At 40.6% G+C, this 16507-nt stretch overlaps 1 protein-coding gene across 3 annotated transcripts in view; it reads left to right on the forward strand.

Annotated features, from left to right (window-relative positions):
• Window positions 1-15636, forward strand: part of lingo2 (leucine rich repeat and Ig domain containing 2) — a 322344-nt gene extending 306708 nt beyond the window's left edge. For all 3 annotated transcript variants that reach the window (XM_049585119.1, XM_049585121.1, XM_049585122.1), the window contains one exon: window positions 12695-15636. In XM_049585119.1, the coding sequence (XP_049441076.1) occupies window positions 12707-14548 (1842 nt within the window). In that variant the 5' untranslated portion in view covers window positions 12695-12706 and the 3' untranslated portion in view covers window positions 14549-15636. The remainder of the gene's footprint in view (window positions 1-12694) is intronic.
• The last annotated feature ends 871 nt before the right edge of the window (window positions 15637-16507 follow it).

Below are 16507 nucleotides of genomic sequence, written 5' to 3' on the forward strand. Positions count from 1 at the left end.
GCTGCTGTTAACTTGCGATTTCTGAGGCTGGTGACTCGGATGAACTTATCCTCAGAAGCAGAGGTGACTCTTGGTCTTCCTTTCCTGGGTCGGTCCTCATGTGTGCCAGTTTCGTTGTAGCGCTTGATGGTTTTTGCGACTCCACTTGGGGACACATTTAAAGTTTTTGCAATTTTCCGGACTGACTGACCTTCATTTCTTAAAGTAATGATGGCCACTTGTTTTTCTTTAGTTAGCTGATTGGTTCTTGCCATAATGTGAATTTTAACAGTTGTCCAATAGGGCTGTCGGCTGTGTATTAACCTGACTTCTTCACAACACAACTGATGGTCCCAACCCCATTGATAAAGCAAGAAATTCCAGTAATTAACCCTGATAAGGCACACCTGTGAAGTGGAAACCATTTCAGGTGACTACCTCTTGAAGCTCATGGAGAGAATGCCAAGAGTGTGCAAAGCAGTAATCAGAGCAAAGGGTGGCTATTTTGAAGAAACTAGAATATAAAACATGTTTTCAGTTATTTCACCTTTTTTTGTTAAGTACATAACTCCACATGTGTTCATTCATAGTTTTGATGCCTTCAGTGAGAATCTACAATGTAAATAGTCATGAAAATAAAGAAAACGCATTGAATGAGAAGGTGTGTCCAAACTTTTGGCCTGTACTGTATATATATATATATATATATATATATGCTACTGTGTATTGTTTTTCGGCACTACCTTGTTCTCTATAGCTGATGTAAGGTGAATTACTCCTGTGTGGGATCAATAAAGTTCTTATCTTAGCCATCTGAGGAGATCAAATACATTATTTTTGGTGCCTAACTGTTTCCCAAATATATTAGTGTGTGTGTGAATGAATAAAAGATAGGCACTGACGTAAATTTCTTTGAAGAAAGGCGCTTCATGAAATTAAGTCCATTCACTTGTATTAGTTTACAGCGCAGCCTTGCCACATCCAATAAGGCGGTGACGTTGACGTACGGCTCAGCGCTCGATGCGGCGTCTATGTATATATATGTCTATGAACCCGTGATCAGCAAACCGCTGGGAAAACTGCGCCAACGGCTGTGAGGGATCTCTTCAGAGACTCGTATTGCGCGGACAGCCCAGACGAGGACAACAGTCTGCTGCTTCACAAAGAGATGTTGATGTATGAACAAGAGTCTCCAACACCTGCTCATCAAAACCCTCTTATGTGGTTGAAAACTTCAGGCTCTGGGAGATACCTTCACGTCGCCCAGATGGCAAAGAAATATCTTTCCATCCCTTGATCGTCAGTGCGCTCTGATCGCGTCTTTTCCTCCGCCGGCAATATAGTGATTAAAAAGAGATAGGCACTGGACTCTTCACATGTGAACTGTCTTGTGTTTTTGGCAAATAACCTGTAGGCCTTCAGGCCTGTGAACTGACAGTGACAATGGAATAAAAAGGCCTGACAGTCAGTGACACTGGAATAAAATGCACAGTTTTACCTTTTTCTTTTTTTCAACAGCGCCAAGAATGTAAGTAGCCTACTTGTTCATTTATGTTAGCACTTTACCTTATGTAAATGACTCCTCAGGGTAAAACGTTTTATGTTGTCACATTTCACGAATTTATATGCCTTATGTTATTTAAACAAAAATATTACAAGTGTAGGCTACTGTGCTGACTGAATCAATAGTGCATGAATAAGGTAAAAGCTTCATGCACTGCAGGTCCTTACTGGTTTGATTATTTACAGTTTCGTGTCAAGGAAGTTGTTTTCCCATGTTTATCACAGCACAGCTTTGTGTTGTTTGTTTATTATTGTTTTATTGTTATTTATTGAAACAATTATGCGCATTTTGCGCGGGGGGGGGGGGGGGGGTGGGCCGCGGTCGTTTATAATGTAATGTTATAATTGTTTTGTGTTTTAATGTGTATGCAAATGTTTTCAAAGACATTTATGTTTAAATAAAATACCCACAAGTAGATATGTTTCCTTGTATTAATACATACAGTCAGGTCCATAATTATTTGGAGAATGATACAGTTGTCATCATTTTGGCTCTGTACACCACCACAATGGGTTTTAAATAAAACAATGAATACCCGCTTAAAGTGCAGACTCTCAGCTTTCATTTAAGGCTTTTTTCAAAAATGTAGTATGAACCGTGTAGGAATTACAACCATTTCTTCACACAGTCCCCCAACTGTAAGGGCTCATAAGTATTTGGACAAACTAACATAATCATTAATTAAACAGTCAGTTTTAATACTTGGTTGCAAATCCTTTACAGTCAATGACTGCCTGAAGTGTTGGACACATAGACATCACCAGATGCTGGGTTTCTTCCCTGGTGATGCTCTGCCAGCCCTTTACTGCAGCCGTCTGCACTTCCTGCTTGTGTTTTGGGTGTTTTGCCCTCAGTTTTGGCTTCAGCAAGAGAAACGCATGCTCAGTTGGATTCAGGTCAGATGATATGACTTGGCCATTGCACAACATTCCACTTCTTTGCCTTAAAAATGTCTTTGGTTGCTTTTGCAGTATGCTTCAGGTCAATGTCCATCTGCACTGTGAAACATCGTCCAATGAGTTTTGAAGCATTTAGTTGAATCTGAGCAGATAATGGTGCCCCAAACACTTCAGCTTTCATCCTGCTGCTCTTGTAAGCAAGACAAGACTTCACTAGAATAAATACAGAGGGTTTATCACAAGATGCAAACCATTGGTTAGCCTTAAAAATGGAAGGCCAGATTAGAGTTTGTCAAAAAACCATCTAAAAAGCCTGTACAGTTGTGGAACAGCATACTATGGACAGATAAAACAAAGATCAACTACCAGAATGATGGGAAGACAAGAGAAGGAAGAAGGGAAGGAACTGCTCATGATCCAAAGCACACCACCACATCAGTGAAGCATGGTGGAAGTACTGTTATGTCATGGCCATGTATGGCTGCCATTGGAGCTGGTTCTCTTGTATTTATTGATGATGTGACTGCTGACAAGAGCAGCAGGATGAAAGCTGAAGTGTTTGGGGCACCATTATCTGCTTAGATTCAACCAAATGCTTCAAAACTCATTGGACGATGTTTCACAGTGCAGATGGACATTGACCTGAAGCATACTGCAAAAGCAACCAAAGACATTTTTAAGGCAAAGAAGTGGAATGTTGTGCAATGGCCAAGTCATATCATCTGACCTGAATCCAACTGAGCATGCGTTTCTCTTGCTGAAGCCAAAACTGAGGGCAAAACACCCAAAACACAAGCAGGAAGTGCAGACGGCTGCAGTAAAGGGCTGGCAGAGCATCACCAGGGAAGAAACCCAGCATCTGGTGATGTCTATGTGTCCAACACTTCAGGCAGTCATTGACTGTAAAGGATTTGCAACCAAATATTAAAACTGACTGTTTAATTGATAATTATGTTAGTTTGTCCAAATACTTATGAGCCCTTAAAGTTGGGGGACTGTGTGAAGAAATGGTTGTAATTCCTATACGGTTCATACTACATTTTTGAAAAAAGCCTTAAATGAAAGCTGAGAGTCTGCACTTTAAGCAGGTATTCATTGTTTCATTTAAAACCCATTGTGGTTGTGTACAGAGCCAAAATGATGACAACTGTATCATTGTCCAAATAATTATGGACCTGACTGTATACAAGTATGTTTCCTTGTTTCCTCTCTCTCTCTCTCTCTCTCTCTGTCTCATTGTGTCATACGGATTACTGTTAATTTATTATGCTGATCTGTTCTGTACGACATCTATTGCACGTCTGTCCGTCCTGGAAGAGGGATCCCTCCTCAGTTGCTCTTCCTGGGGTTTCTACTGTTTTTTTTCCCCGTTAAAGGGTTTTTTTGGGGAGTTTTTCCTTATCAGCTGCAAGGGTCATAAGGACAGAGGGATGCCGTATGCTGTAAAGCCCTGTGAGGCAAATCGTGATTTGTGATATTGGGCTTTATAAATAAAAATGATTGATTGATTGATTGATTGATTGATGGATTAGTTTGTCCTCTTGTGGACATAATGTGAAAAAAAAAATTCGAATGGTTCAAACCTATGAGTTATTTTTAGAAGGAATATTCAAACATTTTTGAGCCGTTTTGACAGCCCTAAAGAGAATCAATGAATAATTAAATGTCAGGCTTTCCTTTTGAAATTACCTCGTTCTGTAAACAACTTTCATGCCCTGACTGCTGGACTTTTCAGCAAGAGATCATTGTTTGTGGACTGCGTTGTCACATTTCAATGCTGTTTTAGTGTTTTCCAATTACAAAATCGATCTATAACACTTTTGTTGTTTTCATTAAAGGACGCTTACAAGTAAACAAATCATTACTTTTTCAACAATTGTGGTATTTACTGTATTGTTTTCCCAGATTTATTATTGTACATAGTTTTTATTAAAAAGAGTAGGTAAATGAGCCATAACCATGATGCAAACCTGAAGACATGGTTTGTGACAGTTTGTATGGTCTCTACCATATTGACAATATGATATTTTTGCAATGGATGTTTTTCTGGATCTTGGTCATCATAGATCATGTGTAAAATTAGGCTATTGTTGATGTATACTGTTTTTTTTTTTATACATGACCCTCATGTTGGATGTCTTAATTGTACCATTAACACATTATTGTGCTCATCTGTATGTGATGGGTAACTTTAGCCTTGTTGCTAATCAAGACTTGATCTCTTGTAGGCAACCTGACATGCTCTGTATTTGATTTAATGGTCATACATTAGTGTATTTATTGGCTGTGTTGCTGTTTGACCTATCTGTGTTTTATTTGTGCCGCTAAACTACAGAAGATAGTGCATCACTCTGCACAGTAGACTGTGCCCTACTTTAGTTGGGTTCATTGTATTACAGCTTTCTGTCATGTTTAGTTTTGATACCCATGTGGAGGTTTGATGTGGTAGTTAGACAAGTATGCTTTACTTGCAGCTATGAATGTTTCTTTGCTACAAGAGTCACAGTTAGTCCTCTCTTTGAGGCATGAGTGCACCACCGTGGAGAAAAAAAAAGAGCTTCTGTAATCTGAACCACAGTAATTTAACACCTTTTGATATGAAAATGTTACTTACCTAAACTTTAAGTTCAACCCCCGTCACCTAGTAATTACATTTATCACTAAATTGTTGTGGTGAAAGCATAATCACTTCTGGATTATGTTCAGAGACAGCGTTTCTGTAATATACCACGCATACAGAGTGCAGGACTGTGATACCAGTGCTCAAGTTCATGTCCAGACTTGGTCTGTGTTTCTGTGTAGGGGCAGAAATGGTATGTAGTATTCAGAATTAAGTTTTCATTAATTTATAATCACTTGAAAATAAGAATTCTTGTGTTAACATTACCATAAAAGTAGCCATTATTAATCTACATACAGAGTGGGTCCTCTCCCATGGAGTCTGCCATGTTGTACTGCAGGAGGAAGAACCAAACACTAGATCGAACTAGGTCAGGGAAACCATAGTTTCCTATGTGCTTGGCACATGGGAAAAGATTCAGTTGTGCAACCTTACCGCTAGATGCCACTAAATCCAACACACTAGCGCTTTAGGGTTCGGAAAAAATCATGATTATGGTTAGATGTTAATCAAAAAAGGTAATAATACAAAATAATTATGTACAGGTGGCTAATGTATTGCAAGATTCCCTATTATGGCAGGAAACAATGGAATACTTTGTTAGTATTTTGATAGAAAATCTAACCCTCTTCGGCATCACCTGCCCCTCAAAAGCGTATTTGCTGTTTTACATTAACTGTATATAAACATAATTTTTAGGAGATGGAGCCATGAAATTACAGTCTGGTAAGACCATTCTTCTGATGTGAGCTCAACATTCCGTTTTGCCCTCTGTATGGACTTGGTGGCTCTGCCTCGTATCCAGAAATTAAAATCTAGTCAGGGCCAATCAGGGATCCGCACTGTAGTTGACAACGTAAGCAGCCAGTCAGGGACTCTGTTGTGCTTGATGACATAAAATGCAGGCTGTTGCTTGCAGGACAGTAATGGTGGTGCCAGTTTCTCAGAAGAAAAAAACATCTTCACCATTCTTCCCTCTGGATTTGGCAAAGCTTGATTTATCAACTGGCTCTGTTGGTGATGAAGATGTTCCTGATTTTTTGTTACACTGATTGGCTGAAAGAGTTTGTCTGTCAAGGCGAGTACTCCCACCCACTGAAAGGGTTTTTGGCGGCATCAAGTCCAGACTGATGCAGAGAGTGTTGAGCTCATGTCATAAGGATGGTTTTACTACACAAATGAAATTACACATTCACTAGTTTGTCGCATGCAGGTATCACCACCTTATGTATTGTAGATCATACTTTACCTTAAGCAGATTTGTGTAGTAACATATGTTCTACTGCAGAAACTCTGCACTTATCTCTGCACATACATAATTTTGCTCAAAAATCCAAATAAAGTAACGATAAGCAAAACACATTTTTAATGATGATGAATTGTTGTCTTAGCAATGTGTGACACAAAATATCAATAACAGGAGGCGCACACACACAGGAAGTTAAAGAGTGAGCACAAAGAGTCACAGTGAGGGTGTGCAAGAGAAAGATACAGAGACAGAAATTCAGCAATGACCCTGGGGAAGATATCAGTGGCTGCCTGGGGAGCGATTGCAATCTCCTGTATACAGTAGCTCCACTCTCACCTCTTGATTCCTGTCTGATAAATCTTCTTGTAGCTTGTAGCGTTCAGTCACCTGGACATCAAGTCAAGAGTGCAGAGGTCACAGCTGCACAAAGCTACATTAGCCCGACAAATGATGTAGCAAATAAACCTGCAATTAGCTGAATATGTATAAGAGTGAGCTCCAAGATGAAGTGCTATGAGCCTTTTTTTTTTCTTGTTAGTGGAAGCATGACTAACTGTGCATGCGGGGCTGTTTTTTGCTACTCTGGTAAAGACAGACATCATCCCTACTCAACCTCTTACTAGTTAGCCCCAGGCTGTGTTCAAAAGTAAAGAGCGGCATCATGGGATGGAAGAGCCCTGCATGTTTTCAGCGATTCATATGGAAATTAGTTTGTGATGGGAATAGAAAACTGTATGCGTATTAAAAATGAGGTAAGACAAATGCACTCTCATATATTTGCCGTAGCGGAGGAGCAAATCCTAATTTAATAGTCTAGGGTAATATGTAAGTGTGAGATTCATATTGGGCCACTTGTGTACATCTGCTTGGGATGATGGCATTGCGCAGGCGACCTCAGCACCTCTGCAAAATGGCTGTTCACTGATTTATGCTGAGTCAGACACCATTAGCTGTTATCCTCCCCCTCTCAGGATCCAACCCTGCACTAATGTGGGTCAGGGGCCACATTATAGAAACACCTTCACTGTGCAGTCTTATCTCACAGTGCATTGCAGGATTTCTGCCGTCACAGGACTGTTACTGAATGTCACTGAAAGTTTCCAGAATATTGAGATAAAATGGAAATGTTGGGGAAAATGGTAGAGGAAAAAATAATATTTACCCTTAGGTCAATAGTTTGATATTCATTGTATGCCAGGAGCTATTTCTGACAAAGTGACTGTGCAACATTATGATTAACTGAATTGCATGAGAGATTTCTTCATTTTATTTTGTGGCAGCAATATATTATGCAGGGTTCCCACAGGTCTTTGAAATCCTTGAAAGTTTGTGAATTTGAAGGAAAAAAATCAAGACGTGAAAAGTTTTTGTAAATAGATTTAAATAGAAATGGGTCATTAAAAGTTCTGGAAGTAATAATTTTGTCCCATAATAAAAGAAACTTAAGTGACTTAAATATTGTCTGCCATCACTGTAACAGCACGGCTGAGAAGTGTTCACACAACTTGGTCTCAATCCCTCAGCGTCAGATACAGACGCACTGAGGCACCCCTTAAGCTGCTGTATGAGACACACCAGGTGGCGGCTTTTTTTGCCGTAGTATAAAGAGCAAGACAGATTACATAGGGTAGGCAGGAGGGGTCAGACAAACGACAGACTCTCACCCAAGAGACCAGAGGAATAGGAAAACATAAAAACAACATAGATGTTGAATATGTTCCTCTGTCAAAGTCTGACGTTAACTCGGCAGAGGGACAAGCTGGTCCTTGACATGATAATGATGTGACATCTTTTTTAGATCCACAACTCTGGATTGCGGATATGTCAAATGTATTTTTTTTTAATATCAGACTACTGAACTTCCCACTGCTGCAATGAGAGCGGTAGTGGAAACGTTTGGGGCATCATAACAAGATGAGCAGTACCTTAAATCACTGGATCTTGACATAATGCTTAGATACTGTGTTTCAAATACTGAAAGTTGTAGTTGGACATCTTCTTACATAACTGCCAGTGGGCAACTTCTTCAACGTGGATGAGGAGTGAATAAAGTAGTATGCTAGTACGTGTAACATACTACACTAGTGATGAATGTCACCTGACTTAACATTACATTCATTACATTGGTAACAAATGTATTTATTTTAAGCCAAACAATTATATTTTTTCTAAACCACAAACATCTGTTGCCTAAACATAAGGAAGTAAACCTAAAAGTAAAGTCTTTTACTTTTGTTATAAGCTTAGTTAAAAAGAGACAGTATGTATTTAAAACGCCGTTCCTGAGCGTCCCAAACTTAAGCTGGAGGGGTACCTAGAACGCCATAGTTTAGCGTCTGTACTTGATGGGTTGGAGGGGATAATGTGTTGTTTCACACATCGAACACTCTTTATCTTTTTAACTTCTTGTTTGGAACTTCTGTAAAGCCTGCTACTTCTCAGTATACAAATGATCAGTGTTGTAACAGCAATTAACCTTGATCTGTGTCTCCAACAAGGCCAGGTTGGGTCCTTGAATTAGAGTAGTGGTTCCCAACTGGTGGGTTGCAGTCCAAAAGTTGGTCGCAGGTCCATTCTGAATGGACAAGTAACTCACAAACATTTCAAGTTCGTAAAAAACATATTTTATTCTTAAGTACAGTGAATTTCCAGCACAGAGCTTTTATTTTGAAGTGTTGTTTCCTGCTTTAGAGTGAGTGACTACAGGACAGATACTTGACAGAGGCATCAAAGTAACATGGCCAAACACAAGTATGACACTGAATATATTAAACTGTATCGACCTTGAACTAATTACTGAGGAGAAATCTGGACCTAGTGGCAGGACCAGTTGGGACCCACTGAATTAGAGGGAACTGGGCCTGGAAAGTCCTCAAAAAGTCCCAAAGTTTGATGTTCAAGAAGGTGTGAGAACCGTGATTGTGGTCCACTGAGATGTCCTTTTGCAGAGACACCGGTTGTCTTTGCTTCCTGTATCTGACTGGTGAACTTCAATGAACAGAATGTTGTTTTAAGAGGCAGAGTATATTCTTCCTGCTGCTACACGCTTACCTCGCTGTCACAATGTCCACACTGTGCCAGTCACCCATACCAATCAGAGGAGCAAGCTACACTGCTAAAAGGATTTTCCCTCAAGGCCGAAAAACCATCCAAAGTGTTTCTGTTACAGAAAATGGATGTTTTTCTTCTACAACGATTGAGTACTATAGGTCACAAAATTCATCATTCTGTAGTTCCCTTTTGAAGGACACAATCGGCACACTGCCACACAGTGCCAAACAACAAAAAGGAGGAGACATTCATTTCATATTTATCACAGTCAAATTAAAAGAAATTGTACAAATAAGCAAAGCACCCAGCAGTGAGATGTACACATACACACAGAGATATCCACAGTATATGAGCATATATTTTAGATTTTATCTGCGGAAGTTGCCTCAGGGCAGCTGCCTAATTCTGTGCAGCATTTGCTTCTGCACAGGACGCACTTCAGCCGGTGACACTGAGCTGCATTATGGTTCTCTCATTCAGCAGTGCCCAGGTGAGGGGGTCACATCGTAGGCTCACTCTTACTCTGATTACACACTGTTACAAAGACATCCAATCATTATACTGATTAGACACCCTCTCAGTAAATAATCAAATGGTGCCGCAATTCATGTGGACAGCGTGTGTGTGCGAGTGTGTGTGTGTGTAATGTGGTTATTATGTGGGAGGAAGCTGAAGAGGGACACAAGGAAATCTCCTGTACAGAGATGTGCCTGTGTCTGTATGAGTCACAATCACGTGAGCTGTGTGTATCTAGAAACGTTTGATTGAACACTGCGTTAAACAAAGGAATTTACTGACTTAATATATTGACTATTACACTGAATACTAGGATTAGGTGTCATTTACATTTCTTTTTTTAAAACTACGATTGCTTATAAGTATATAACAGCTTTATAGGAACTGTACTGTCTAAATATGATACATAAAGAAGCTGGCTCACAAGATGAAAGGTAGCAATAACAGGAGTGATAACAGAGGTGTTATGAGAAGACTCGGGCAATTAACACGTTAGCATGAATGCCATGCGTAATACGCAAAGGTGCTGCTCTTAATGCAGGGAATGAGGATTTAGCTTTGCATCACCAATAAACTGCATTAGAAAGCTGTTGAACACTTAAACAGGCCAAAGCACATTTGGCAATGTTTTACAAGTCAGCAGCAATGGAGAGTCGGCCATATGGCGCCCACTAACTAGCAATAAAGCTTTATAGCAAACTGGAGGAAAAGGAAAAGTAAAGACACACAAAAAGGAAAAGTCTGTGAATGTTAGAAACAGATACACATGCCAACACATGATGCACAAAGTCATGAATGCATATCAATATTTTAAAGGAAAGAATAGCATTGTCAAAGCGTTGTCTAATGACACATGAATACTGTAGAAAATCACTGCATCACCATCTGGATACTGTATAATAGAGATGCTTGAGATCACATCAGTGTGGTAGCCGCAAGACAATGTTTTGAATTTTTAATTGTAAAGCTGTAGAAGCAGTTACATGTCTGGTTTTACTGTGCATGTTACACTTGATTTGTGTCACCTCGAGCTGACACAAGAGCAGATTCAGATGTTCCTGTTTGGCCGTTTGAATCGTTGTCTAAGGTTTACATAATGTTCCCCTTTAGATGGGTATACAGTCATATTATCTTTGCACCATAATCTGTTTGCATATTAAAAGCCTGGGGAGAAATTCAGATTATTCCTCTCATGGTTTAAATTTAGCACAACCCATAACACACCAAATGAAGCAGGGATGGTTTGCAATATTTGCAACCTGTCATCCAGTCTGTTTGCAAGCAGTCATTTCACTACATATATCTGCTCATGTTCTTATGTGATATATATGAGCAGGTGCTTATGTGACATATATGAGGAGGCATGTGGGTGAAAAAGCAGCATAGCAAATAGACTTAAGGCTGGCTAGGATTTCATTTTTCGTCAAATATGGCATCATATGGTTAATGTGCATTTTTACAAAGGTTGCCAGAAAATACATTTACATGTAAAAAATATATCTCTCATCTGATTTATGTTTTTGCACATCTAACAAGATAACTTCAAACTGAGTGTTTTAATCACAGAATTGTTGACCACGAAAGTACAAAAACTAGAAATAATAGTTCCCCTTTTATTAATTTCTGCTGTATAATGGTGTGTGCTTGTGCTTGAATGCCATTCACTGTAGCAGCCCTGCACTAACAGACAGTTTTATGAAGCGAATGTTGAAATGTTTAAAGAGTAAAGTATTGGCATGACAATAGAATAAAATTATCTCATTTTTAAATTCATAACGAGATGACATATCTGTAATGCTGACTGTTTTTTTGCCATAAGATTTATTTGAATTAATATGGTACAGTTCCCAAAATAATTGATTCAGTGCATCCACCATTTGCTTGGATTTTGTTTGAATTAATTTCTAAATTGGAGTTAAAACATATTCAACGTGAGACCTTTGCTTATTGGCTTTTGCGACCTTTGTGGTAATTCTTATAATGAGAATTATTATGTCCCTCTAATATTGAATGATGCCCTCTAACAATGTTTACTTGTTGATTGAGTTTGATCACACTTGTCCATGAACTGCATAAACTGCCGAGCATTTTTATCATGATTGATTTCTTTCATTCTGCCGCTTTAGCATGTGTGGGGTTGTTTCTTCTGGGAGACAGGGTGCGGAATATTTTTAATATTATCAGACAGAGACGGAGGATATGTGTGAAAAAAACAAACTATGTCTCATCGAGCTGCAACATGTTTGCTCACAGTCACCCTGATTTGTTTTTCTGGCTTAGATTTCCAGTAAACACTATCAAAACTATCTGAAGTGGTACAATGGGCTGCAAAAGCTGCACTTTTTATTCCTTTAACAGTTAATTTGATTTTGGTAAAAATCAAAATAAGTACCAATGCTCACCAGGGAAGCGTTTTAACCAGCACTGCTGCGCCTTGATCAGTGTCCCATGGGTGGAAGGAAAACAAAGACAGCGGACAGACTCAGCTGATGGTGGAAAAATCAAGAGAGAAAGAAGTTCTTTAATTCAGACACTGAGAGATGCCCAACCAAAATTTAGAGCCCAGCCGTTCAGCTTGTATTTTAATAAGTAACTAGGTGAGAAGAGGATGGCAGGACTGTGACATTTTTGTTCATCCCATCTGTTGTCATACTACACATATTAGTAAAGGCACCTCAGGCTATTTTTCTCTGAACCAGTCCTTTCACATTATTTGTAAAATAATTAATTCTACAGCAGCACAGCCACCACACGGTTCATCCTGAGTGACTAACCTCTTTCTTTCTCTCTTTGTTGTCTCCCTCTCCTTCTTGCAGAACCGTGACAGAATGGTCGACTGTATGAGCAAAGTCATGCTGCACACGGTCGTCTCATGCTGGCAACCATTCCTGGGACTGGCCCTCGTGGCTGTCTTTGTGGGCTCCACCCTGGGATGTCCCTCGCGCTGCGAGTGTTCAGCGCAGACCAAGGCAGTTGTCTGTCACCGCAAGCGCATGCCCAGCATCCCGGACGGCATCCCGACCGAGACCAGGATCCTGGACCTGAGTAAGAACAAGCTGACAATGATCAACCCTGATGACTTTTTTGCCTTTCCGGGGCTTGAGGAACTTGACCTCAGTGGAAATATTATCAGTTACGTTGAGCCGGGAGCTTTTAACGCCCTGTTTACCATGCACTCGCTCAGTCTCAAAAGCAATCGTATCAAGCTCATTCCCCTGGGCGTCTTCACAGGCTTAACAAATCTTACCCGACTGGATATAAGTGACAACAAGATTGTCATCCTGCTGGATTATATGTTCCAGGACTTACACAATCTAAAGTTTTTGGAAGTGGGTGACAATGATCTGGTTTACATTTCTCACCGTGCATTCAGTGGACTTTCAAGTCTGGAGATGTTAACCTTAGAAAGGTGCAACCTTACAGTTGTGCCCACTGAGGCCCTTTCCCACCTGCATAACCTGGTCAGCCTCCATCTACGATACCTCAGCATCAGCACTTTGCATCCTTACTCATTCAAAAAGCTGTTCCGGCTGCGGCATTTAGAAATTGATAATTGGCCTTCACTAGATCATGTGCCAGCCAATACCCTGCATGGCCTCAACCTGACCACTCTGTTCATAACCAATACCAACTTGTCCTCCTTCCCTTACCAAGCCCTGAAGCATCTGCCCTACCTGACACACCTCAACCTGTCCTTCAACCGTATTAGGCACATTGAGGGGGGGATGCTGGTGGAACTGGTTCGGCTTCAGGAGCTCCATCTGGTTGGAGCTCAGCTTACCGCTATTGAACCGTACGCTTTCCAGGGTTTGCGAGGGCTCAAAGTCCTCAATGTTTCTCACAACCGGCTGGATACACTGGAGAAGGGTGTTTTTCAGTCTCCTGAGGCTTTGGAGGTTCTTCTGATCGACAACAACCCCTTGGTGTGCGACTGTCGTCTCATGTGGATCCTACAGAAAAGGCACTCAATATTTTTTGGGGAATCGCAGCCGGAGTGCAGCACACCTGAGGGTATTCGTGGCAGGCCTTTCAAGGAATTTAAGGAGACTCTCCTGTCTTACTACGTCACGTGTACAAAGCCAAAAATCCGTGAGAATAAAACACAAACGATCACTGTGGATGAGGGCCAGCAGGCAATGTTGCGCTGCAGTGCTGAAGGGACGCCAAGGCCCATTGTGTCCTGGTTGTCCCCACGTCGACGAGTTCTGACAAGTAGGAGCCACGGTAGAGTTACTGTCCACAACAACGGTTCACTGGAGATCAAGTCAGCAGAGGTGCAAGACAGCGGAGTGTACCTTTGCCTTGCCTCCAACAGTGCTGGGAATGACACCCTGATGACATCATTGGCAGTGAAAAGTCTGGGATCACTGTATGCTAACAGGACCCAGTCTTACACAGATCCCAGCAACACCACTGCCAACGGGACGTCCGGTGCGACCCTCGGTTTGGACCTAAAGACTATTTTAGTGTCAACTGCTATGGGTTGTTTCACATTCCTGGGAGTGGTCTTGTTTTGTTTCCTGCTCCTTTTCGTTTGGAGCAGAGGGAAAGGAAAACATAAAAACAACATAGATGTTGAATATGTTCCTCGGTCAAAGTCTAACGGCACTAACGTTGACTCGGCAGAAGGACAAGCTGGTCCTCGTCGTTTTAACATGAAAATGATGTGACTTCTTTTATAGATCCGAGACTCTGGATTGTGAATATGCCCAAAGTACAATGTATTTTTTTGAATATCAGACTACTGAACTTCCCACTGCTGCAGGGAGAGTGGTAGTGGAAAAGTTTGGGGCATCATAACAAGATGAGCAGTACCTTAAATCACTGGATCTTGACATAATGCTTGGATACTGTGTTTCAAATACCGAAAGTTGTAGTAGGACATCCTCTTACATAATTGCCAGCAGGCAACTTCTTCAACGAGGATGAGGAGTGAAAACTGTTATCGCTATGGGGACCTGAAGGGAATAAGTGTCATTTATCAGCTTTTTGAAATTTATATGCCCAAAAAAAAGAACGCTTCAGTTTTGGGTTGGATCTACAGACTTGGCTGAACCATGTACAGTACAAATTTGTATCTAAGCTATTAACCTACTTTGTTTAGTCTTGCGCCATGCTTATTCACTGAACAAATCAATGAAACAGACCATAATTTCCTATGTTCAATACTTTGCATATGTGTACCTAATGCTTCATTATGTACATGTATGTACATATTCATTCAAAAAACTATTCATAGCAATATTCATGGGATGCATTAGCCAAAATTGTTATACCCCATATGTTCAGCAACAACATCCTTCAGACTTTTGAAGTTTCCATGGATTCAGGAAGGGCTTCTATGGGTGATTATCTGTCCCTGCTCCCCCAATTGACTCCTAGATATTAATAAATATATATTATTTATCAATGAAAAAAAAGAAGAAGAAAAAAGATTTTATTTATGAAAAATGTTGAGCATTTTACAAAAATGAGTCCTCAAACACTATTCAGGATCTAACATAACACTTGGATCATCATAAAGATGGCCCAGTATTGATCGAAGTACCGACATGAACCACCCTTTTGTCCTATTTTTGTCTCTTTTTATTACTTTAACTGTACCTTTGCTGGTTGGCAAAATACATGTGTCAATTTTACTACAGTGACATTTGCATAATTTTCCCCAGTAGGAAATTTGGACTTTGTTGTGGTAGTTCCTCATTTTGTTGTTGAATCATTTAGATTGTGAAAACTTCAAAGTAAAAATAAAAAAAAAAATGTATGTGAAATAAATGAAGATGTATTTGTACCAATGAGTCCGACTGAATGACTAATACATAACGAAAGCTTCCTCTCTTCAGCTTCACTGATGGACATCACAGTCTTCCTCTAAATGTGTTGAGTAAATAACAAATACTGGTTGAAATGTGGCAGCATTTTGGTGCAGTGGTCAGCATTGTTGCCTCACAGCAAGATGGTTCCTGATTTGAACCCGGGATGGGGGATTCAGCGTGGGTTTTCTCCAGGTACGCTAGCTTTCTCCCACAGTCCAAAGACATGCAGGTTAATTGGTGACTCTAAATTGTCCGCAGGTGTGAATGTGAGTGTGAGTGGTTGTCTGTCTCTATGTGTCAGCCCTGTGATAGCCTGGTGACCTGTCCAGCGTGTACCCTGCCTCTTGCCTAATGTCAGCTGGGATGGCTCCAGCCCCCCTGCGAACCCTTACAGGATAAGTAGTTACAGAAAATGAATGAATGCCTTTTAGTTTCACATGGGACACGAACTTTAGACTCCTGGTTCAACATACTACATTCAGAGCATCAGTAAAGCACTAAACCCTTGGAGTGCTGAGCAGAGAATGAAGTCATGCTGCCTCTGTGTGTGGCATAATCCGAGCTTCACGGTTGTGTGTTACGGTGGACAGTCCGGCAGTGCATGCATGTTGGTGCATGTGAGTCCCTGTGTGTGTCTCCACTCGCTAGCTAATTGGCGCCGCTCTGCACTGCACTCATGCCGTGGTTATCGCTGATACTAGGATAGCGTCATCACGGAAGCGTAGCGCCGGTTCCCCCCAGGTTAACACTGTTCGTTTTGTCAACACTGTTGCCATTATTAGCACTGTTCACAATGTTAGCATCATTAGCTGC

This window comes from Epinephelus fuscoguttatus, linkage group LG9 (genome assembly GCF_011397635.1).
Source record: "Epinephelus fuscoguttatus linkage group LG9, E.fuscoguttatus.final_Chr_v1".
Taxonomy (NCBI): Eukaryota; Metazoa; Chordata; class Actinopteri; order Perciformes; family Serranidae; genus Epinephelus; species Epinephelus fuscoguttatus.